The 24,260-nt window shown below is 41.1% G+C and overlaps 1 protein-coding gene and 1 long non-coding RNA gene across 5 annotated transcripts in view; one reads left to right on the top strand and one right to left on the bottom strand.

The window, feature by feature from the left end:
- LOC127352358 (mucin-2) overlaps window positions 1-24,260 on the top strand; it is a 28,874-nt gene that overhangs the window by 297 nt on the left and 4,317 nt on the right. The window contains exons 2-42 of the mRNA XM_051380641.1: window positions 26-64; window positions 161-419; window positions 520-634; window positions 1,188-1,278; window positions 1,358-1,470; window positions 1,555-1,765; window positions 1,880-2,005; window positions 2,920-3,037; window positions 3,127-3,265; window positions 3,351-3,455; window positions 3,579-3,648; window positions 3,752-3,889; window positions 3,996-4,160; window positions 4,245-4,339; window positions 4,520-4,646; window positions 4,741-4,996; window positions 6,028-6,077; window positions 6,158-6,258; window positions 6,358-6,509; window positions 6,607-6,745; window positions 6,825-6,932; window positions 7,017-7,196; window positions 7,285-7,524; window positions 7,613-7,769; window positions 7,920-8,048; window positions 8,194-8,344; window positions 9,125-9,168; window positions 9,947-10,138; window positions 10,254-11,717; window positions 12,915-13,418; window positions 14,401-19,623; window positions 19,974-20,173; window positions 21,200-21,371; window positions 21,497-21,741; window positions 21,840-22,023; window positions 22,183-22,378; window positions 22,476-22,651; window positions 22,749-22,818; window positions 23,272-23,408; window positions 23,491-23,522; window positions 23,604-23,772. Of these exons, the coding sequence (XP_051236601.1) occupies window positions 26-64; window positions 161-419; window positions 520-634; window positions 1,188-1,278; window positions 1,358-1,470; window positions 1,555-1,765; window positions 1,880-2,005; window positions 2,920-3,037; window positions 3,127-3,265; window positions 3,351-3,455; window positions 3,579-3,648; window positions 3,752-3,889; window positions 3,996-4,160; window positions 4,245-4,339; window positions 4,520-4,646; window positions 4,741-4,996; window positions 6,028-6,077; window positions 6,158-6,258; window positions 6,358-6,509; window positions 6,607-6,745; window positions 6,825-6,932; window positions 7,017-7,196; window positions 7,285-7,524; window positions 7,613-7,769; window positions 7,920-8,048; window positions 8,194-8,344; window positions 9,125-9,168; window positions 9,947-10,138; window positions 10,254-11,717; window positions 12,915-13,418; window positions 14,401-19,623; window positions 19,974-20,173; window positions 21,200-21,371; window positions 21,497-21,741; window positions 21,840-22,023; window positions 22,183-22,378; window positions 22,476-22,651; window positions 22,749-22,818; window positions 23,272-23,408; window positions 23,491-23,522; window positions 23,604-23,772 (12,582 nt within the window). The remainder of the gene's footprint in view (window positions 1-25; window positions 65-160; window positions 420-519; window positions 635-1,187; window positions 1,279-1,357; window positions 1,471-1,554; window positions 1,766-1,879; window positions 2,006-2,919; window positions 3,038-3,126; window positions 3,266-3,350; window positions 3,456-3,578; window positions 3,649-3,751; window positions 3,890-3,995; window positions 4,161-4,244; window positions 4,340-4,519; window positions 4,647-4,740; window positions 4,997-6,027; window positions 6,078-6,157; window positions 6,259-6,357; window positions 6,510-6,606; window positions 6,746-6,824; window positions 6,933-7,016; window positions 7,197-7,284; window positions 7,525-7,612; window positions 7,770-7,919; window positions 8,049-8,193; window positions 8,345-9,124; window positions 9,169-9,946; window positions 10,139-10,253; window positions 11,718-12,914; window positions 13,419-14,400; window positions 19,624-19,973; window positions 20,174-21,199; window positions 21,372-21,496; window positions 21,742-21,839; window positions 22,024-22,182; window positions 22,379-22,475; window positions 22,652-22,748; window positions 22,819-23,271; window positions 23,409-23,490; window positions 23,523-23,603; window positions 23,773-24,260) is intronic.
- Window positions 11,575-14,416, bottom strand: LOC127352400 (uncharacterized). 4 transcript variants are annotated; one of them, XR_007881086.1, is made up of 3 exons: window positions 14,401-14,416; window positions 12,039-12,125; window positions 11,575-11,717 (listed from the first exon to the last, which is right to left on the bottom strand). It is a non-coding gene; the product is annotated as an uncharacterized LOC127352400 (long non-coding RNA). The 4 variants fall into 4 exon arrangements; XR_007881083.1 differs by lacking the exon at window positions 14,401-14,416 and adding an exon at window positions 13,669-13,790; XR_007881084.1 differs by lacking the exon at window positions 14,401-14,416 and adding an exon at window positions 13,185-13,250.

Genomic DNA, 24,260 nt, shown 5'->3' with positions numbered 1-24,260 from the left:
TGTATAAATGTTTGTCTTCTTTAAGTCATGATTCAGATGGTGACCAAAATGCCAGTCATAACAGGTAATTCGTTTTTTTCAGAGATGAAAGATAAAAAACATAATGTACTATTTTTATAACAGTGTGATTAATGTTTTTTTTTTCCTCCACAAACCACAGTGAGCCCCTCTCACAACAACCAGTACTGTAGTACCTGGGGAAACTATCATTTTCAGACTTTCGATGGAGATTTCTTCCAGCTTCCCTACACTTGCAACTACATCCTTGCTTCGCACTGTAAGGGAAGCTATGAGACTTTCAATATTCAGCTCCAGCGGCAGGAGATAAATGGGATCAACACCATTAAGCAGGTCACTATGAAACTGGATGGGGTCGTTGTGGAACTGTCCAACGCTTCCATCAAAGTCGATGAGAAACCGTGAGTCTGTTTGGATTATGTGACTTTTATTATTTTTATTTTACTTGAGACTTATTATTTTAATGGGATGGGTTTTTTTTTTTTTTTTTGTCCCCTCTAGTGTCACTATACCCTTCAGCCAGGTTGGCATTACAATTGTAAGAACTGTCTCCTATGTCAAAATCGAGGCAAAGCTGGGTTTGGTCATCATGTGGAACGAAGAAGACTCCCTCTGGGTATGTGTATTCATTGTGTCATCATACTTGATTGCACTGATGTATAAATAATACCTGAGATTGATTTTTATCTTAATTATGGTAACTTACAGATAAGGACAGACACTCAGCTCTTAATGTATACACTATATTTAGTTGGACTGCTATTTGATAGCTTAGGGAAGTGATTCACTGACACTGAGATTAAGATTAGTTAAGATTAATCAAATGGAAGAAAGTGTGTCTTGATCAACACATAATTTCTGCTGTTGGTGACTGAACTAAACTTGACACGCTGTGTTTATGAAAAGGTATAAAAAGTAAGACCAAACACTACCAAAGTTAGTTGTACCAGGTAGGTAAAAATGTTGTATGAATGTTAAATAAATTTAAGCATAACAGTAAATGTTTTTGAAACAGTGGTTGTCAAAAGAATCGACTTACTCATGATCATGTGGCTGTTCACACTTTACATTCTTATCTGATATGGCTGAAAAAGAAAGGCATTATCAAACTAATACATTAAAATGGTGCCAGTAGTTCAGACTTGTTCTTATTTTCAATTGCTTTTAAGGTTGAGCTGGATGCAAAATTTGAGAATCAGACTTGTGGCCTGTGTGGTGACTTCAACGGAGTCCGAACTTATGATGAGTTCATCAACAGAGGTAAATACTAAATAATAAAGCTAAAAAAAACTGCACAAAATCAGTCTTCACATTTTCTAAAACCTATTTTTTCCTCTAGAAACAGGGGAGTCTTTAACTCCTGAATATTATGGGGATGTCTGGAAAGTCAATGGTCCTACTGAAAACTGTGAAGAAGTCTCCTCTACAGCCACACAGACCTGTACAAATCAGGTATGTGAAAATGGATTTGCTTCAAATAATTGTATATATAACATTTAGGTACAGTTTCAGTACATTGTATACTTTGACCCACAGACGGACCTCTGTGAGAACCTGCTGTCAGGACCTGCATTCCTCAGCTGTCAGGAACTGATTGATACTGACTCCTTTATCAAAGCCTGCATGAAAGACCTGTGCTACTGTAACAGTAGCACTTCATGCTTGTGTTCCACCATATCAGAGTACTCCCGTCAGTGTGCTCATGCAGGCGGGAAACCACAACAATGGAAGACCGCACAACTGTGTGGTAAGAACAGCAATCACAGCATTTGCATGATTTCACTGTATTTATTATTCTTATATAATCCTTTATAACAGAATCACTGTTTCTAAATTATACATTTTGGTGTGTGTTGAACAGCAAAAACATGCCCTTTCAACATGGAGTACTATGAATGCGGTAGCCCCTGTACTGACACTTGCAGTGACCCCCAGAGAAGCGACGTGTGTGATGATCACTGCATAGATGGATGCTTCTGTCCACCTGGTAAGTTTACAGATTTTGTACAGAATCAAGCAGATGTTTTGTTTCATTCACACAAATTAGTAATTTATGCTCTTAAATGACTTCATTCATGCTTCTGAATTACTGTCAAGTTGTAACAGAACTTGATTTTATGTTATTATGTTTTGGTATTTAGTTGCCTATAAATGCTGAAGTAATTACTTGTTAATGTTAATGTAGTGAGGTGATCACATTACATTTGTCCTTCACCTCTCAGCATTTTTCTTTGTACTGTTGTGCTGCAACATAGGGCTTAACTTTGGCTGCTTAGATTCACGATACAACAGTGTAGCCTAATGTACTTTGAATTAACAGGGAAAGTTGTCAGACCATGGTCAAAATCAAAATTTGGATTCAAGGGTTAAAGTTTTGTATTGATTGGAGATATGTAGATAGATTTTTCCTGATCACATTGATGTTTTCTTTGACATTCCTTAATAATAATATAATAATAATAATTCTAAATTCACCCAAAAAAATTTGTTTAGGGCGCCTGGTTAGCTCAGTGGGTAGAGCGACCCACGTACCGAGGCTGAGTCTTTGCTGCAGCGGCCCAGGGTTCGAACCCAACCTGCGGCCCTTTGCTGCGTGCCATCCCCTCTCTCTGTCCCCCTTTCCTGTCTATCTTCAGCTGTCTCTTTCATAAAGGCAATAAAAGCCAATATATATTGTTTATGTTTTGTTAATTCATTCACATTAATGAAGCAATTCAAAAGCAATTTAGTTTTTTTCTCCTCATAACACCTGCTAGGCTCTACACACTCTGGTGCTAAAATAAGTGGTAAAAAATGTTTTGCAATACCCACACATACATGTATGGCTTTTACAGGGTTTGCAGTGTGTATAAGGGTTTACTGTTGCCCTATGACTAATCTTGTCATTATGTATCTCCTAAGGGACTGTGTTTGACGACATTAACCAAAGTGGGTGTGTTGCTGTTGATCAGTGCTCCTGCTTACACAATGGCAAGCCATACAAACCAGGGGAGTCATATTCAGGCCCATGTAAAAACTGGTAATCACATCATTATATTTAATTTAATACTTACAACATGTGTATTTAAGGTGGTTTGTCCAGTTAAGGTGACTGAACTCTGTTCACAGCACTTGTACCCAGGGTCAGTGGAGCTGTAATGATATGAACTGTCATGGTGTCTGTTCCATATTGGGAGGCTCCCATATCTCCACCTATGATGATAAAACATACACTTTCCATGGAGACTGCTCTTATGTTCTCTCCGAGGTGAAAACTTAATTCATCCTTTTAAACAAAATTACAAAACTTGTTAATAAGCAAACAGTTTGTAATTGTGTTCATTTGACTTCAGGAAACAAATGGGACTTTCAGTGTACTTGGTGATCTGGTCAAATGTGAAAAATCAGATAAATCAACCTGCCTGACTGCAGTCACTCTACTCCTGTCTAAAGAAATGGTAAAATTACAGTTTATTATGATAAAGTGAAACCTATTTATTGGATCTTCTCCATGTCATACCTGTTGGAAACACTGAGATTGTTCATTTTTAACAGTCATATTGAATTTTTTCCCACTGCAGATGATTGTAGTTCAAGCCAACGGACAGGTTTTGTATAACAAACAGATCTCTACACTGCCTCTTTTCGTGGGTGAGTGGTTGGTTCTTTTTGGTGTACATTCTCCTATGAAATTATAAGATATATTAATTATTCTAAAATTAAAACCATCTCTTTATTACATTTTTTCCTGCAGATGACGCAACAGTCTTCAGCCCATCAACATTCTTCATTGTTATCCACACCACCTATGGGCTTTCTCTTGAGATTCAGCTCACACCCATCATGCAGGTCTACATCAAAGCCAGTGTTTCCAATAAAGGAAAACTCAACGGTGTGCTTTACTTCTTGAACACTTGTGATTCTAGTGTAACATATATGATGAATAGTGTGGTGAGTATTTTAATAAGTGTTAAATCAAAGTCATTATCTTCATCCAGGCCTTTGTGGAGATTTTAATGATGTAGAAGCTGATGACTTCAGAACCACAAATGGACTGATTGAGGGAACGGCTGTGGCATTTGGCAACACATGGAAAACCAAAACAAGCTGCCTCGATGTGACAAACGTACTTAAGGACCCTTGCATTTTGAGTGTGGACAACGGTAGGTCAGAGACATCAATGCACCGTATTTTAATATGATTCTTCACAAGACAATGCCAGTGAAGATGCTTCTTTGTTTTTGTAGAGAAATATGCCAAACACTGGTGCTCCTTGCTGTCCGACCCAGAAGGGATTTTCTCAAATTGCCATTCTGAATTAAACCCAGCAGTCTATCAAGCTGTAAGCAGTGATTTATTTTTGTTTGCAGTCTTAACGTGTGTGTGTGTGTGTGTGTGTGTGTGTGTGTGTGTGTGTGTGTGTGTGTGTGTGTGTGTGTATATATTTATGTATTTGTGTTATTTTACTTTACAGCTGCTCATTAAAATTATACATTTAGCTTCTTGGTGTTTCTCTCCACAGTCTTGTATTTATGACACTTGTGCCTGTGAAGACAGTGAGGAGTGCATGTGTGCTGCCTTATCTTCCTATGTCCATGCATGTGCCGCTGAAGGTGTCTACCTGAATGGATGGAGGGACACTGTATGCCGTAAGTTAAACCCACACTATCAAATGTGAAATAAATGAAGCCAATATATGTTCTTAATATTTAAACATTGATTGGACCTGTTTCCTTTCAAAAGAGAAATACACGACTGGCTGTCCTTCTACTTTTGTGTATGGCTACCAAATGACGACTTGTGGACGCACCTGTCGCTCCCTTAGTCAGTCAGACTCAACATGTGACGTTGAATTTACCCCACTTGATGGCTGCGGGTGTGCTGAAGGAACTTACCTAAATGAGATTGATGTGTGTGTGTCAGCTACACAATGTCCTTGTTACATTGGAGACGCAGTAGTACACAATGGGCAATTCATCAAGCTCCACGGACGAACTTGGTAAGCATTTTAATATTTCCAATAAAAGAAAGCAGAGCAATCTTTATGGGCATTTTATGCTTCGTTACTGACAGTAAGAGGTCGCAGGAAATGACAGGAAAGAGAGAAGGGGAATGCAACTTCACACCTAGAGCATTTATTTTTAAGATTAAGATTATTCTAGATTATTGTGTCCAAGGTTATGAGTTAAATGTCACTGGAGCAAATTGTGAGTCAACTGTATGTAATGTTGTATATATCTGTCACAGTGTTTTATTTATGTGTTCTTACTGGAGAGTGAGTAGCAGTGTTAAGGCATGTGGCATTACTAAACCAAGACTGTATCAGTGTTTGCTTTGCACATGGTCGTGGTCCCTTGAAAATTTCCACTGCCAAGTGCAGTGTGCTCTACAACTTAACTGCTCAACAGAGGTATGACAAGGAATATGTTAAGATCTTTTCTTATTATTAGGCCTATTGACACATTTTGCTGTCAAAACTGTTTTGAATGGCTACATTTGTTGTTATTGCTGATGAAGTGGTTTTAATGTTGTTGGTTTTTAAACCATAATTGCCCTTCTTGTTGCAATGCTTCTTATGTAATTAGGTTTTAACCTCAACTTCAACCGCACTTGGTTTATTTTTGGCACAGTGGTTCAGTGGGCAGCAAGAAGGCCGTAGGTTTGAATTCTTGTTTGCGTGGGTTTCCTGTTGAGGCTTTGGTGTAATCTCCAAGCCCAATAACAGTGTGCAGTGACTTGGAAAAACTAAACTTCCTGTCAGGTACACTGTTTTTTTCTCATTATCACCTAAAATAGTCTCTAGCTCCCTGCAATCCTCTCCATTCAGAGAAAAGACCGATGGACACAAAATGTAATTACTGTTAATTTAGCCTCTGTGTGTAGACAATGAGACAACGTCTAAAGGCTAGACTAGTTGAGAACTACTATCTTAGTTTTTGTAAAATAAATTGGGCAGACACTTTCAAGAATTAACAAAAAAAATACATTTCTCTTTCTTATTTCTTATTGCCCTTTTTATGTGCCTTTCAGCTCCTGCCACAGTGGAAAATTAAGCTGTACAGGAAGCCACATAAGTGAATGTAGGTATAACGTCATAGTATTCCTTCTATAGAAAGGTACGGTATGAGCAACACCTTTGTAACATTATCATTGTCATCAGCCTGCACCGATCCAATGGTTTTCTTCAACTGCTCAAGTGCAAAGCCAGGTGTGAAGGGATCAGAGTGCCAAAGGAGCTGCCAGACACTGGACAACAAATGCGTAAGATTGAGAGACTGGTTCATGACTGCTGATGGATATTTTACACTTTACTAAAGTAACAGGATGACATGTTGAATAACTTGCTGTTACACTGTATAGGTTAGTACACAGTGTATCTCAGGCTGTGTATGTCCCGATGGCCTGCTGTCAGATGGTAAAGGAGGCTGTATAAAGGAGGAGGACTGTCCCTGCCCATATGGTGGAGAATACTATAATTCTGGACAGACAATCACTGTGGACTGCAATAACTGGTGAGCCCTTTAATCTTTTCCAATGTAGTGCTGTGTCAGTTCCCTATTTAAATTAGAGATATATAACTTGATATTACTTCATCTATTTAAATCATAGCACTTGCAAAAGCAGAAAATGGGAATGTACAGATAATGATTGTGATGGAACCTGTACCATATATGGAGAAGGGCACTACATCACTTTTGATGAAAAGAGATTCTCCTTTCATGGCGACTGTGGCTACGTCTTCACTCAGGTATAGCACAAACCTATGTTTAATTTTTGTGATTTGTCAAAAACTTCAGTCTTGTGATACTGACATCAATATCTTGCAGGATTACTGTGGGGACGATATGAATGGCACCTTCAGGGTCCTGACGGAGAGCATCCCATGTGGGACAACTGAGAGCATCTGCTCCACTGCTATCAAGCTGTACTTGGGGGTAAATAACACTATTACATGGATTTAAAATATTTTTTAAAATGCTGAACTTAACTTTTACATGAGCATGTTTTGTTTCTTTCAGAACAATGAAATTATTCTTTCTGAGGAAAATATCAGAGTTATCAAACAAAGCAAAGGGGAGGAAATACCCTATCAGGTCCACACTATGGGTATATATCTGGTAATTGAGGCAAAGAATGGTCTTGTTCTCATTTGGAATAAGAAGACAACACTCATGATCAAACTCAGCTCCACATTCAAGGTGGGTGAGCAGATACATGGGTATTCAAGTAAATGTTAATACGGTTGGTTGCCTTTTTACAAATTAATTAGATCTAATTTTATTCCAGGGAAAAGTCTGCGGCCTGTGTGGGAATTATGATGGGAATATCAAGAACGATTTCACCACCAGAAACAAAGAAGTTGTGGTTGAAGCCCTTGAGTTTGGAAACAGCTGGAAAGTGTCACACACCTGCCCTAATGCAAACGCACTAAAAAATCCCTGCAGTATGTACTCACACAGGCAGGCATGGGCATTAAAACACTGCAGCATTATCAACAGTGAAGTATTTGCAAGTTGCCATTCAAAGGTAAGGAAACTGCTGAACAATGGCTACACAATAACTTTCTATATAAGTAGCTAGCAGAATATAATTCAGCTTCTTCTTCCTCAAAAAGGTGGATCCAAAAAATTATCATGATGCCTGTGTGGAAGACACATGTGCTTGCAATACAGGAGGAGATTGTGAGTGTTTCTGCTCGGCTGTAGCTGCCTACGCAGCAGCCTGTAACAAGGCTGGAGCCTGTGTGAAATGGAGAACTCCCACAATCTGCCGTGAGTGTTTATGAAAGGAAATAAACAAAAATCCAATGCATGTTCATAATTATCATCTGTCAGCAACACCACCTTTGTCATTTAATTATACATGTACCAATTTTATCTTTTCTTGTATCCTGTTAATATTCCTTTCTTTTGTCTCATCAGCTCTGTTCTGTGATTATTACAACCCTGATGGAGAGTGTGAATGGCACTATGAGTCCTGTGGAAAACCATGCATGAAGACATGCAGGAATCCCTCAGGGATATGCTACAATAACATTCCAGCATTAGAAGGTACAAATGACATAAAAGTAGAATATATATCTTTAGGGTTAGAATTATTTAGGGAGAGTTGATTGACCATGCATACTTTTTTTGTACCAAAGTCTATTGGTTAAGCACAGTTGTGCTGTCGTGTTAATGACTTTTTGTTTGTAAGGCTGCTATCCAAGATGTCCACCTGAACAATCTTATTTGGAAGAAGCTACCATGAAGTGTGTGTCAAAAGAGGAATGCGGTTGCTATGATGACGAAGGGAAGCATTACACAGAAGGGGAGGTCATACCTCCAAAGAAAAACTGTCACACTTGGTAGGACACTTACATAATCTTGATGTTTCAGTTGGTGTTAGTAAGTTAGTGGTCACCTTTAAAATGTTTTTACAAAGGTGATATAATGAAATAATGTATTCTAATATCATACAATCATGTTCTTTAACTATAATATAAAATGAAAACCATTTTATTGCAGAATTAGCTATCCTTATGCAGAATATATATATATATATATTAATATAGAAAATAAAGGTAATTGTGAAAATAATAAATGACACAGGGGCTCTAATTCTGTGAATCATGCAGCATATCACGGATAACAGTTTGTCAAGTTTTTTATTGATCTATGATTTTTCATGGAATGGTGTGAACTGTTTTCATGCATCCAACAGGCCTGTTGATGTCCACTGCAGTAGAAAATGTGCTGAATAATTAATTAGGATAATGTTGATGTTCCCATAAGCACAGAGGTTTCTGTGGTGCTTGTGGAAAAGTTACTGACTGCCTTCAGTCACTAGTGTACAGTTAAAAGACTATCAATATATTGCTTTTAGTGTTTATGGGTGTGACCAAAATATTATGGAATAAAAGCTGTGCTGTCAACCTTAGCAGATGGGCAGCGGAGCTCATTCATTGCACCAAAATTGCAGTTTGCTACTGGATTTACATCACTGCACCTCTGCTCCCATTGGAGTACACAGCACATAGCAGCACAGTGAAGAAAATTACCTCTGCGCACCCCTGGAGTTCTGCACCGTGTGCATATATGTTCATACATTGTGTTTAACCTTCTTTCTTCTTTCATTTACCTTTTAGTAATTGTTCTTCAACAAAAGTTGAGTGCATCTATAATGTCCAAGGTGAGTGTGGTTATGACTATTACTGTGTTCATTTGTTGTCACTAAGTAAACAGATAATATTGTATCATCATAGGCTGTGGCTCAGAGGAAGAGCGGGTTGTCCTCTAATTGGAAGGTTGTTGGTTCGATCCCTGGCTCCTTCTGCCACATGTCGAAGTATCCTTGAGCAAGATACTGAACCCTGAATTGCTGTGCATTGGTGTGTGTGTATGAATTCATTAGTTTCTGTTCAATGGACTTTGCCATTGCTGAGTGAATGTGTGTGAAAGAGTGAATGTGGCACATAGTGTAAAAGCGCTTTGAGTGGTCGGAAGACTAGAAAGGCGCTATACAAGTACAGGTCCATTTACCATAAAGATTGAAGGCTATGCCCAACTCAGAATTGTGTCATTTGAATTGGGTTTGGCTGCTCAATACAAATATCTGACTATTCTTTTTTTTTTTTTTTAGTTCAGCATTAAACTCCTGTGTCAGGTGTTCCTACTCCTAAATGCAGCTACATGAATCTCATGTTTAAGACTGCCTCAAATGTTAAAGAATTTCTCTGTATTTGTGATGTAAAAAAGGTTCCATACAATCATAGTTCAATTATAAAATCTGAGCACACCACTGAGTGTCTCATCTGCCAGACTTCAAACAGCCCTGTCACCGGAAGAGTCAAACATTGACTGATCTAGACTGATGACTTGAATCTTCGACTTTTTGGGGGCAGCCCTATACAAATTATTTCTATTGGTACAATAAATTCTTAATTCTTATGTAATTATTTATTTTGCAGCTTGCACTTGTTCATATAAAGGACTTACATACAAGTATGGAGATAAAATCTATGACACACATGATGGAGATGGAACCTGTATGACTGCTGTTTGTGGAGAAGATGGAAATATTTCCAGGACCATAGATGCTTGCTCTACAACTGCACCCACCCAGACACCAACGACAACAGTCTTTCATTTTGACACAAGTGGTAAGAATAGGAGTCTTTAAAAATTCACAGCATAGGTGTGGAAGGTGTGGATTTGTACCATTTTAAAGACAACTTGATGACTTAGCCTTTTTTTCTTTTTTGACAATCACAAAAGGACCCACAACAACCACAGTCACCAAAGAACCTACAACAACAGAACAGGCAAAGACAACAACCACACAAAATCCCATAACAACTGCTGTTACAACCACAATCACAGAAAAACCTACCACAGTACCAACAGAAAACCCCAGCACGTCTGGGGCCACAACCACTGAAAAGCCCACCACTACAACCACGGTCACAGAAATTCCCAGCACTACTGGTGCAACAACCCCAGAAATATCCACTACAACCCATGCAAACTGCTTTGTTTGTAAGTGGTCAGATTGGATGAGCAATCATTACCCTGACTCAACCATAGATGGTGGAGAGTATGAACCCATTGATAAAATTACTGATCCAGACATGAATGTTTGTAGTAAACCTTTGGAAATAGAATGTAGAGCAAAACAACTCAAAGATGTATCTTTGAATGACCTTGGTCAAAAAGTAACATGTGATCCAGAAGTTGGACTGACTTGTCATAACAAAGACCAAGGTATACCTCCTGTTTGTTTTGACTATGAAATACGAGTAAAATGTTGCGTTAACCATTGTACGGTTTCAACCACAATTATCCCCTCAACAAAACCAACCACAGGAGGGTCCACTACAACCACAATCACAGAAAAGCCCAGCACTCCTAGTGCCACCACCACAGAAAAGCCCACCACAACAACCACAATCACAGAAAAGCCCAGCACTCCTGGTGCCACGACCACAGAAAAGCCCACCACAACCACCGCTATCACAGAAAAACCTACCACAGTACCAACAGAAAAGCCCAGCACTCCTAGTGCCACAACCACAGCAGAGCCCACCACAATACCAACAGAAAAGCCAAGCACTCCTGGGGCCACAACCACTGAAAAGCCCATCACAACCACCGCTATCACAGAAAAACCTACCACAGTACCAACAGAAAAGCCCAGCACTCCTGGTGCCTCAACCCCAGAAATATCCACTACAACACATGCTAACTGCATTGTTTGTAAGTGGTCAGATTGGATGAGCAATCATTACCCTGACTCAACCATAGATGGTGGAGAGTATGAACCCATTGATAAAATTACTGATCCAGACCTGAATGTTTGTAGTAAACCTTTGGAAATAGAATGTAGAGCAAAACAACTCAAAGATGTATCATTGAATGACCTTGGTCAAAAAGTATCATGTGATCCAGCCATTGGACTGACTTGTCATAATAAAGACCAAGGTATACCTCCTGTTTGTTATGACTATGAAATACGAGTCAAATGTTGCGTTAACCATTGTACGGTTTCAACCACAATTATCCCCTCAACAAAACCAACCACAGGAGGGTCCACTACAACCACAATCACAGAAAAGCCCAGCACTCCTGGTGCCACAACCACAGAAAAGCCCACCACAACAACTACAATCACAGAGAAGCCCAGCACTCCTAGTGCCACCACCACAGAAAAACCCACCACAACAACTGCTATCACAGAAAAACCTACCACAGTACCAACAGAAAAGCCCAGCACTTCTGGTGCCACAACCACAGAAAAGCCCACCACAACCACCGCTATCACAGAAAAACCTACCACAGTACCAACAGAAAAGCCCAGCACTCCTGGTGCCACAAGTGTGACAGCTACAAAAGCCACTACAGAAATCCCAGTTGTAACTGGTGTTACAAATACAGTGGATACAACAACACACGAAACAGGGCCTGTGATGAATGAAACAACTACAAAAGCCACAGGAAAGCCCAGCACTCCTGGTGCCACAACCACAGAAAATCCCACCACAACAACCGCTATTACAGAAAAACCTACCACAGTACCAACAGAAAAGCCCAGCACTCCTGGTGCCACAACCACAGAAAAGCCCAGCACTACAACCACTATCACAGAAAAACCTACCACAGTACCAACAGAAAATCCGAGCACTCCTGGGTCCACAACCACTGAAAAGCCCAGCACTCCTGGTGTCACCACCACTGAAAAGCCCACCACTACAACCACAGTCACAGAAAAGCCCAGCACTCCTAGTGCCACAACCACAGAAAAGCCCACCACAGTACCAACAGAAAAGCCCAGCACTCCTGGTGCCACAACCACAGAAAAGCCCACCACTACAACCACGGTCACAGAAATTCCCAGCACTACTGGTGCAACAACCCCAGAAATATCCACTACAACCCATGCTAACTGCTTTGTTTGTAAGTGGTCAGATTGGATGAGCAATCATTACCCTGACTCAACCATAGATGGTGGAGAGTATGAACCCATTGATAAAATTACTGATCCAGACATGAATGTTTGTAGTAAACCTTTAGAAATAGAATGTAGAGCAAAACAACTCAAAGATGTATCTTTGAATGACCTTGGTCAAAAAGTAACATGTGATCCAGCCGTTGGACTGACTTGTCATAATAAAGACCAAGGTATACCTCCTGTTTGTTTTGACTATGAAATACGAGTCAAATGTTGCGTTAACCATTGTACGGTTTCAACCACAATTATCCCCTCAACAAAACCAACCACAGGAGGGTCCACTACAACCACAATCACAGAAAAGCCCAGCACTCCTAGTGCCACAACCACAGAAAAGCCCAGCACAACAACCACAATCACAGAAAAGCCCAGCACTCCTGGTGCCACCACCACAGAAAAACCCACCACAACAACTGCTATCACAGAAAAACCTACCACAGTACCAACAGAAAAGCCCAGCACTCCTGGTGCCACAACCACAGAAAAGCCCAGCACTCCTGGTGCCACAACCACAGAAAAGCCCACCACAACAACCACAATCACAGAAAAGCCCAGCACTCCTGGTGCCACCACCACAGAAAAACCCACCACAACAACTGCTATCACAGAAAAACCCACCACAGTACCAACAGAAAAGCCCAGCACTTCTGGTGCCACAACCACAGAAAAGGCCACCACAACCAGCGCTATCACAGAAAAACCTACCACAGTACCAACAGAAAAGCCCAGCACTCCTGGTGCCACAAGTGTGACAGCTACAAAAGCCACTACAGAAATCCCAGTTGTAACTGGTGTTACAAATACAGTGGTTACAACAACACACGAAACAGGACCTGTGATGAATGAAACAACTACAAAAGCCACAGGAAAGCCCAGCACTCCTGGTGCCACAACCACAGAAAATCCCACCACAACAACCGCTATTACAGAAAAACCTACCACAGTACCAAAAACAGAAAAAGAAAAGCCCAGCACTCCTGGTGTCCCACCACTAAAAGCACACACAGAAAAGCCCACCACCCCCCAACCAAAAAATCCACCAAACAACCACAATCACAGAAAAGCCTACCACAGTACCAACAGAAAATCCGAGCACTCCTGGGTCCACAACCACTGAAAAGCCCAGCACTCCTGGTGCCACAACCACAGAAAAGCCCAGCACTACAACCGCTATCACAGAAAAACCTACCACAGTACCAACAGAAAATCCGAGCACTCCTGGGCCCACAACCACTGAAAAGCCCAGCACTCCTGGTGTCACCACCACTGAAAAGCCCACCACTACAACCACAGTCACAGAAAAGCCCAGCACTCCTAGTGCCACAACCACAGAAAAGCCCACCACTACAACCATGGTCACAGAAATTCCCAGCACTACTGGTGCAACAACCCCAGAAGTATCCACTACAACCCATGCTAACTGCTTTGTTTGTAAGTGGTCAGATTGGATGAGCAATCATTACCCTGACTCAACCATAGATGGTGGAGAGTATGAACCCATTGATAAAATTACTGATCCAGACATGAATGTTTGTAGTAAACCTTTGGAAATAGAATGTAGAGCAAAACAACTCAAAGATGTATCTTTGAATGACCTTGGTCAAAAAGTAACATGTGATCCAGAAGTTGGACTGACTTGTCATAATAAAGACCAAGGTATACCTCCTGTTTGTTATGACTATGAAATACGAGTCAAATGTTGCGTTAACCATTGTACGGTTTCAACCACAATTATCCCCTCAACAAAACCAACCACAGGAGGGTCCACTACAACCATAATCACAGAAAAGCCCAGCACTCCTAGTGCCACAACCACAGAAAAGCCCAGCACAACAACCACAATCACAGAAAAGCCCAGCACTCCTGGTGCCACCACCACAGAAAAACCCACCACAACAACTGCTATCACAGAAAAACCTACCACAGTACCAACAGAAAAGCCCAGCACTCCTGGTGCCACAACCACAGAAAAGCCCAGCACTCCTGGTGCCACAACCACAGAAAAGCCCAGCACTCCTGGTGCCACAACCACAGAAAAGCCCACCACAACAACCACAATCACAGAAAAGCCCAGCACTCCTGGTGCCACCAACACAGAAAATCCCACCACAACAACCGCTATTACAGAAAAACCTACCACAGTACCAACAGAAAAGCCCAGCACTCCTGGTGCCACAACCAAAGAAAAGCCCACCACAACAACCACAATCACAGAAAAGCCTACCACAGTACCAACAGAAAATCCGAGCACTCCTGGGTCCACAACCACTGAAAAGCCCAGCACTCCTGGTGCCACAACCACAGAAAAGCCCAGCACTACAACCGCTATCACAGAAAAACCTACCACAGTACCAACAGAAAATCCGAGCACTCCTGGGTCCACAACCACTGAAAAGCCCAGCACTCCTGGTGTCACCACCACTGAAAAGCCCACCACCACAACCACAGTCACAGAAAAGCCCGGCACTCCTAGTGCCACAACCACAGAAAAGCCCACCACTACAACCACGGTCACAGAAATTCCCAGCACTACTGGTGCAACAACCCCAGAAGTATCCACTACAACCCATGCTAACTGCTTTGTTTGTAAGTGGTCAGATTGGATGAGCAATCATTACCCTGACTCAACCATAGATGGTGGAGAGTATGAACCCATTGATAAAATTACTGATCCAGACATGAATGTTTGTAGTAAACCTTTGGAAATAGAATGTAGAGCAAAACAACTCAAAGATGTATCTTTGAATGACCTTGGTCAAAAAGTAACATGTGATCCAGAAGTTGGACTGACTTGTCATAATAAAGACCAAGGTATACCTCCTGTTTGTTATGACTATGAAATACGAGTCAAATGTTGCGTTAACCATTGTACGGTTTCAACCACAATTATCCCCTCAACAAAACCAACCACAGGAGGGTCCACTACAACCACAATCACAGAAAAGCCCAGCACTCCTAGTGCCACAACCACAGAAAAGCCCAGCACAACAACCACAATCACAGAGAAGCCCAGCACTCCTAGTGCCACCACCACAGAAAAACCCACCACAACAACTGCTATCACAGAAAAACCTACTACAGTACCAACAGAAAAGCCCAGCACTCCTGGTGACACAACCACGGAAAAGCCCACCACAACAACTACAATCACAGAGAAGCCCAGCACTCCTAGTGCCACCACCACAGAAAAACCTACCACAACAACTGCTATCACAGAAAAACCTACCACAGTACCAACAGAAAAGCCCAGCACTCCTGGTACCACAACCACAGAAAAGCCCACCACAACAACTACAATCACAGAGAAGCCCAGCACTCCTAGTGCCACCACCACAGAAAAACCCACCACAACAACTGCTATCACAGAAAAACCTACCACAGTACCAACAGAAAAGCCCAGCACTCCTGGTGCCACAACCACAGAAAAGCCCAGCACTCCTGGTGCCACAACCACAGAAAAGCCCACCACAACAACCACAATCACAGAAAAGCCCAGCACTCCTGGTGCCACCACCACAGAAAAACCCACCACAACAACTGCTATCACAGAAAAACCTACCACAGTACCAACAGAAAAGCCCAGCACTCCTGGTGCCACAACCACAGAAAAGCCCATCACAACAACCACAATCACAGAAAAGCCCAGCACTCCTGGTGCCACCACCACAGAAAAACCCACCACAACAACTGCTATCACAGAAAAACCTACCACAGTACCAACAGAAAAGCCCAGCACTTCTGGTGCCACAACCACAGAAAAGCCCACCACAACAACTACAATCACAGAAAAACCTACAACAGTACCAACAGAAAAGCCCAGCACTCCTGGTGCCACAACCACAGAAAAGCCCACCACAACAACCACAATCACAGAAAAGCCCAGCACTCCTGGTGCCACCACCACAGAAAAACCCACCACAACAACTGCTATCACAGAAAAACCTACCACAGTACCAACAGAAAAGCCCAGCACTCCTGGTGCCACAACCACAGAAAAGCCCAGCACTACAACCGCTATCACAGAAAAACCTACCACAGTACCAACAGAAAATCCAAGCACTCCTGGGTCCACAACCACTGAAAAGCCCACCACTACAACAACGGTCACAGAAAAACCTACCACAGTACCAACAGAAAACCCCAGCACTCCTGGTGCCACAACCACAGAAAAGCCCACCACTTCAACCACGGTCACAGAAATTCCCAGCACTACTGGTGCAACAACCCCAGAAATATCCACTACAACACATGCTAACTGCTTTGTTTGTAAGTGGTCAGATTGGATGAGCAATCATTACCCTGACTCAACCATAGATGGTGGAGAGTATGAACCCATTGATAAAATTACTGATCCAGACATGAATGTTTGTAGTAAACCTTTGGAAATAGAATGTAGAGCAAAACTACTCAAAGATGTATCGTTGAATGACCTTGGTCAAAAAGTAACATGTGATCCAGCCGTTGGACTGACTTGTCATAATAAAGACCAAGGTATACCTCCTGTTTGTTATGACTATGAAATACGAGTCAAATGTTGTGTTAACCATTGTGCGGTTTCAACCACAATTATCCCCTCAACAAAACCAACCACAGGAGGGTCCACTACCACAACGATCACAGAAAAGCCCAGCACTCCTGGTGCCACAACCACAGAAAAGCCCACTACAACAACTGCTATCACAGAAAAACCTACTACAGTACCAACAGAAAAGCCCAGCACTCCTGGTGCCACAACCACAGAAAAGCCCACCACAACAACTATAATCACAGAGAAGCCAAGCACTCCTAGTGCCACCACCACAGAAAAGCCCACCACAACAACTGCTATCACAGAAAAACCTACTACAGTACCAACAGAAAAGCCCAGCACTTCTGGTGCCACAACCACAGAAAAGCCCACCACAACAACCGCTATCACAGAAAAACCTACAACAGTACCAACAGAAAAGCCCAGCACTCCTGGTGCCACAACCACAGAAAAGCCCATCACAACAATCACAATCACAGAGAAGCCCAGCACTCCTAGTGCCACCACCACAGAAAAACCCACCACAACAACTGCTATCACAGAAAAACCTACTACAGTACCAACAGAAAAGCCCAGCACTCCTGGTGCCACAACCACAGAAAAGCCCACCACAACAACCGCTATCACAGAAAAACCTACAACAGTACCAACAGAAAAGCCCAGCACTCCTGGTGCCACAACCACAGAAAAGCCCACCACAACAATCACAATCACAGAGAAGCCCAGCACTCCTAGTGCCACCACCACAGAAAAACCCACCACAACAACTGCTATCACAGAAAAACCTACTACAGTACCAACAGAAAAGCCCAGCACTTCTGGTGCCACAACCACAGAAAAGCCCACCACAACAACCGCTATCACAGAAAAACAAACAACAGTACCAACAGAAAAGCCCAGCACTCCTGGTGCCACAACCACAGAAAAGCCCATCACAACAATCACAATCACAGAGAAGCCCAGCACTCCTAGTGCCACCACCACAGAAAAACCCACCACAACAACTGCTATCACAGAAAAACCTACTACAGTACCAACAGAAAAGCCCAGCACTCCTGGTGCCACAACCACAGAAAAGCCCACCACAACAACCGCTATCACAGAAAAACCTACAACAGTACCAACAGAAAAGCCCAGCACTCCTAGTGCCACAACCACAGCAGAGCCCACCACAATACCAACAGAAAAGCCAAGCACTCCTGGGGCCACAACCACTGAAAAGCCCACCACAACCACCGCTATCACAGAAAAACCTACCACAGTACCAACAGAAAAGCCCAGCACTCCTGGTGCCACAACCACAGAAATATCCACTACAACCCATGCTAACTGCATTGTTTGTAAGTGGTCAGATTGGATGAGCAATCATTACCCTGACTCAACCATAGATGGTGGAGAGTATGAACCCATTGATAAAATCACTGATCCAGACATGAATGTTTGTAGTAAACCTTTGGAAATAGAATGTAGAGCAAAACAACTCAAAGATGTATCATTGAATGACCTTGGTCAAAAAGTATCATGTGATCCAGCCATTGGACTGACTTGTCATAATAAAGACCAAGGTATACCTCCTGTTTGTTATGACTATGAAATACGAGTCAAATGTTGCGTTAACCATTGTACGGTTTCAACCACAATTATCCCCTCAACAAAACCAACCACAGGAGGGTCCACTACCACCACGATCACAGAAAAGCCCAGCACTCCTGGTGCCACAACCACAGAAAAGCCCACCACAACAACCACAATCACAGAAAAGCCCAGCACTCCTGGTGCCACAACCACAGAAAAGCCCACCACAACAACAACTGCTATCACAGAAAAACCTACCACAGTAGCAACAGAAAAGCCCAGCACTCCTGGTGCCACAAGTGTGACAGCTACAAAAGCCACTACAGAAATCCCAGTTGTAACTGGTGTTACAAATACAGTGGTTACAACAACACACAAAACAGGACCTGTCATGAATGAAACAACTACAAAAGCCACAGGAAAGCCCAGCACTCCTGGTGCCACAACCACAGAAAAGCCCACCACAACAACCGCTATCACAGAAAATCCTACAACAGTACCAACAGAAAAGCCCAGCACTCCTGGGTCCACAACCACTGAAAAGCCCACCACAACAACCACAATCACAGAAAAGCCCAGCACTCCTGGGTCCACAACCACTGAAAAGCCCACCACTACAACAACGGTCACAGAAAAACCTACCACAGTACCAACAGAAAAGCCCAGCACTCCTGGTGCCACAACCACAGAAAAGCCCACCATAACAACCGCTATCACAGAAAAACCTACCACAGTACCAACAGAGAAGCCCAGCACTCCTGGGTCCACAACCACTGAAAAGCCCACCACAACAACCACAATCACAGAAAATCCAAGCACTCCTGGGTCCACAACCACTGAAAAGCCCACCACTACAACAACGGTCACAGAAAAACCTACCACAGTACCAACAGAAAAGCCCAGCACTCCTAGTGGCACAACCACTGAAAAGCCCACTCCTGAAACTCCAACTCTAACATCTTCTACTCCTCAGCCATCAACACCAGGCAGAACAACTATATGTTTCTGCAAGTACATGGATCAAATTTTCTCTCCTGGTAAGCAACAAGCGTTAGTAGTTGTTGTTCATATAATCACTGTAACATATAACACATATAACTGTATCATCGGCTTAATTCTATTTACGACAGATGTTTTTCATCATATTCAATGCAGTAGTCTGACTCTAATGACTACAATTGACAACTATTTTTCCCGTAACTTTTTATGATATTGTATATTTGTATCCGATCAAGGATCCAGACATAGATTTTACATTTAAGTATTGATTTAGAAAACATTCATGTAGTAATCACAAAGTTGCATTTTAAAGACAGCTGTAACCCTTGATTTTGTCTTGTATCACTAATCATTTTGATCTAACTGCCTTGGTTTTATTCTCATATAGGTAGCTTCATGTACAATAAAACTGATGGAGCAGGCTGGTGTTTCACTGCATATTGCAGTGTGACATGCACTGTTGAGAAGCTTGGTAGACCATGCCACTCTACTACTCCTACAACTACCACACCAAGCACCACAACACAAATTGGCTCAACAACCAAACAACCTTCCAGTGACTGTTTATATCTCAAGCCACCAAGAAAGGTATTTGACTTTTGTTGCATAAACGTAAACTTGTATAAAAAAAAACATCTTAAAATAAAAACTCTGTTATCATGTACTGACCCCAAATTCAGTCAGAACTGCAAAGTTTTATCTAAACTGGCTTCGTTTCAGGGTCTCTATTCCAACAAAGCCTAAAACAAGGTATTTCATTTCCTTAGGGAATGAGCTTTTAATCCGTATCCTGTTACTCTCATTGTTCTTTTGAGTTATATCAGATATAAAATATCAGTAATATATGTGAAAATGAACCTGACCAGTTGAGAACTGTTTGCAAATTGTCCAATCCAACAGAATTATATGCCACCAATCTTATCAGTTCCTTTAATCAATACCAGCCTTTTATTCTGACAGTAATGCATTGCAAAAGCTACACAAAGAAACTCAAACTTCTATAAATGTACTTGTTGTTCAGGCTCAAAGATAACAGATGATGCTGAAAACCCGTGTATGCCTACATTTTCCAGAAATTTGATCAGGAATCAATAAGGGAATCTACAAAGAATCCGACCAATAAGCAGAATAGATAATGGATTTGGTATCAAAAAAATCTGATCAGTTTTCATCCCTATTCAACATGCAATCACTGACTCATTTGTAATACCTCTCTACTATAATATCTGTTTGTTGACTTTCGCACCTCAGTTTCTTTCCTGGAAAAATTCTAGTGTACCATGACATTTAAATCCCTTATATCGTCAAATATCTTTTCCCAGCAGTTGCACAATGTCGGAACAAAGGTCAAAGGCTGTTAAATTTAATACAATTTAATTAGGGTTCCCATTTATATGGATAATTAGCTTTATCAAAACTATATATATAAAAACACATTCACACTGTATTTCAATTTATATCTGTATAGATTTATCTTATAATCTATACCTATATCTGTCCTTGCTTCCTGAATTGTATAAATTATTGATGTATATGTTGTGCATATGCAGGCTCAAACATAATACTTATTTTACTGGTAGTAGAATGCTAAAAGTACTACTCTGGCCTTTACAGCATGGTGAGTCGTGGAGTTCAGACAACTGCACCACAGACACCTGTGACAATCAAAGAGTAATAAAAGAGCATGTGCCATGTAAATCAGTCACCATTCCTACGTGTGAAAATGGGTACCCACCAGTTCGGGTTTATGATGAAGCCGGCTGTTGTTTCCACTACGAGTGCCGATGTAAGTTTAAAAAAAACAAATATAAGCATTGTAAAATTTCATATTCAAGCAACATCTTAAAACTTACAATATATGCAGTTTTCTTTGATTTATCACTCAGTGTAACTTCAATCTAATATTTGCAGGTGTTTGTGCTGGCTGGGGAGATCCTCATTATCAGACATTTGATGGCCAGTACTACAGCTTCCAGAAAAACTGCACATATGTTTTGGTCAAAGAGATCATTCCTGAACACAATTTAACGATTCTTATCGACAACGAAAACTGTGATGCCTCTGGAACTGTTACGTGCGCAAAAGCCCTGATTGTGTATTACAAAAACTATGAAGTCATTCTTACAATACAGAGAATCCCGAAGACCAAGACCATGGTAAGTTTTTCCTCAACAAACTGTCTTAACTTGAGTATATTTAAATTATATGCAATGATAATGATGATTAAAAATGTTTCATGTAAACAATGATTTAGGTGTACGTCAACGGCAAGCTGGTTTCCCCAACCTACTCTAAAGATGGCATAATCATTACAAGTACAGGAATTGAACTCCGTTTGAGAATCCCGGCAATTGAAGCAGTTGTGACATTCAAAGGGCTTTTATTCAGTGTTGAACTGCCATTTTCCCTTTTCCACAACAACACAGAGGGACAGTGTGGTAAGATGATCCTTGATTTGCTGTTGGAATAAACATTTTGAATAGCAAATGAAGCTCAATGTTACATTCATAGATGGGACGATATAAACAGTGTTAGATTTATTAGTAAAGTGCAAATGGATTTACTAAATGTGGCAATGTTTTCTTTACTTTCTCAAGGTACCTGTGACAATAACAGGAAAAACGACTGTAGATTGCCAAATGGCCAGATTCATCCTTCATGCTCTGAGATGGGACATGAATGGCATGTACCAGATAAGAAAAAACCATATTGTGAGAAGCCGCCTCCTCCACCACAACCAACATCAAAACCACAACCCTGCGATCCTGTTACTTGTGAAATTTTGATCAGCAAGTAAGAATTTACTGTATAAACATGAACACATACTGTCAATTCATTCTGGAGTATCACTTGGATTAACAGCCTACTTTCCTTTTATTTGTGCATTAAGGGTGTTTGAGGAATGCCACAAAGTAATCCCACCAAATCCATTTTATGAGGCCTGTAAATTTGATGTTTGCCACACAAATTCCAGTGTTGGTTGTTCCAGTATGGAGATGTACGCCATGCTGTGTGCTGAAGTGTCTGTCTGTGTAGCCTGGAGGAATGCTACAAACGGACAGTGCGGTAGGAGGGTTTTGTTTTAGTCAAAAGTAAACAATGTTATTTTCAGATATCCTTTTTTCATCATTTCGGCGTTTAAATCCACTTTCTCTTGTTGTAGACTATAAATGTCCAGAAAATAAAGTCTACAAGCCTTGTGGGCCAACTGTTGTACCAACCTGCAATGCAAGGTAAATGGTAAATGGTCATTAGTTTTGCAGGTATTTTGGTATCTGCAGTATTGGGCAATTTCAAAATTTGACTTGATGATGGCACAAGATAAAAAGTGAAGGGACCAGCGACGTCATTACAATTGATCCCGAGGGGAGCACACTTCTGTACCAAATAGTTTTCCAATCCATCTGACAGTTGTTTGCAACATGTCACTCAAAACCATGAATGTCAACCTCTACAGGGAAAGTCAGGGGAGCACCAAAGTCATTAATTCTCTCAACATCTGTACAAAATCTCATGGACTCAATCACATAGTTGTTTAGATATTTCAGCCTGGACCAAAGTGGAGGACCAACAGACCAACATTGCTATATTTAGAGCCATGCAGCTAGCACAACAACATTATATGTAATGATGTGTGTAATTTCTTATTATGTGTGTTTTTCACCAACAACTGTCTTCATATTTAGATACAATGAGAATGTACTACAATGCCAGAGAGAAAATGGCAACCAGAACCAAGATTGTAATGGATTCTTGGAGGGATGTTTCTGTCCAGACGGGATGACTTTGTTCAATCCAAAATCTGACATCTGTGTCTCCTCCTGTAAGAGCATTTTCGGTTGTGAAGACAAATCATTTTGTTGTGAATTAATGTAGAGGTAAATTGATTGTTTTTATTGTTTAAGGTTGCACTGGACCTGATGGCCAACCTAAACAGGTAAATGCTACAATACATGATCATTATTGAGAGTGTGTTCATTGCTGTTACAACATTAACTCTGTTCCACCACTCAAACAGCTTGGTGAGACTTGGCAGAGTGGTTGTCAGCAGTGTGTTTGTGATGAGGACACTCTGAGTGTTCAGTGTGAGCCTCTCTCATGTCCCACTCAAGAACCAATAACCTGTACCGAGGAAGGTGAGGTGTTGGTGAACCGCACAGTGGACTGCTGTGAGAAACTGACATGTGGTGAGTGATTCATTATGCTGACACATTTATGATGTTTTAATAGGAAAAGGTATGATCTCTTTCACAATTTTACACACATTTACACATCAGTTTACTCATCATGGGGAGTAATACTCAGTGTGTGAAAACAGTTGTGTAATATCTTCTTTTATCTTCTGTATAAGGATTTTCTAATCATGTACAAATACTATATGCATTCATGATTGACAATGGTTACAGATATGCACACTTATATTAAAGAAGGATTAAAAAGTTTCTCTTAAAAACAACATAATACACAGCAAAGGTATGATGAATTGTAAATGTAAACATAATACTTTCAATTATTGTTGTTAGTTTTGTTATTTTTGTAAATATCTGAATTTTTATATGAAATTACTGGCCTAAAAGACACTTTTAATATATATACTTTATGATTAAACATAGCAGTGTCTGCTGCTGTCTATAAATATAAATATAATAGATTAAAAAAATAATGTAATAAATCC

Source organism: Dicentrarchus labrax, unplaced genomic scaffold (assembly GCF_905237075.1).
Source record: "Dicentrarchus labrax unplaced genomic scaffold, dlabrax2021, whole genome shotgun sequence".
Taxonomy (NCBI): Eukaryota; Metazoa; Chordata; class Actinopteri; family Moronidae; genus Dicentrarchus; species Dicentrarchus labrax.
Note: the sequence above shows the minus strand (reverse complement) of the source record. Positions and strands in the feature narration are given on the sequence as shown.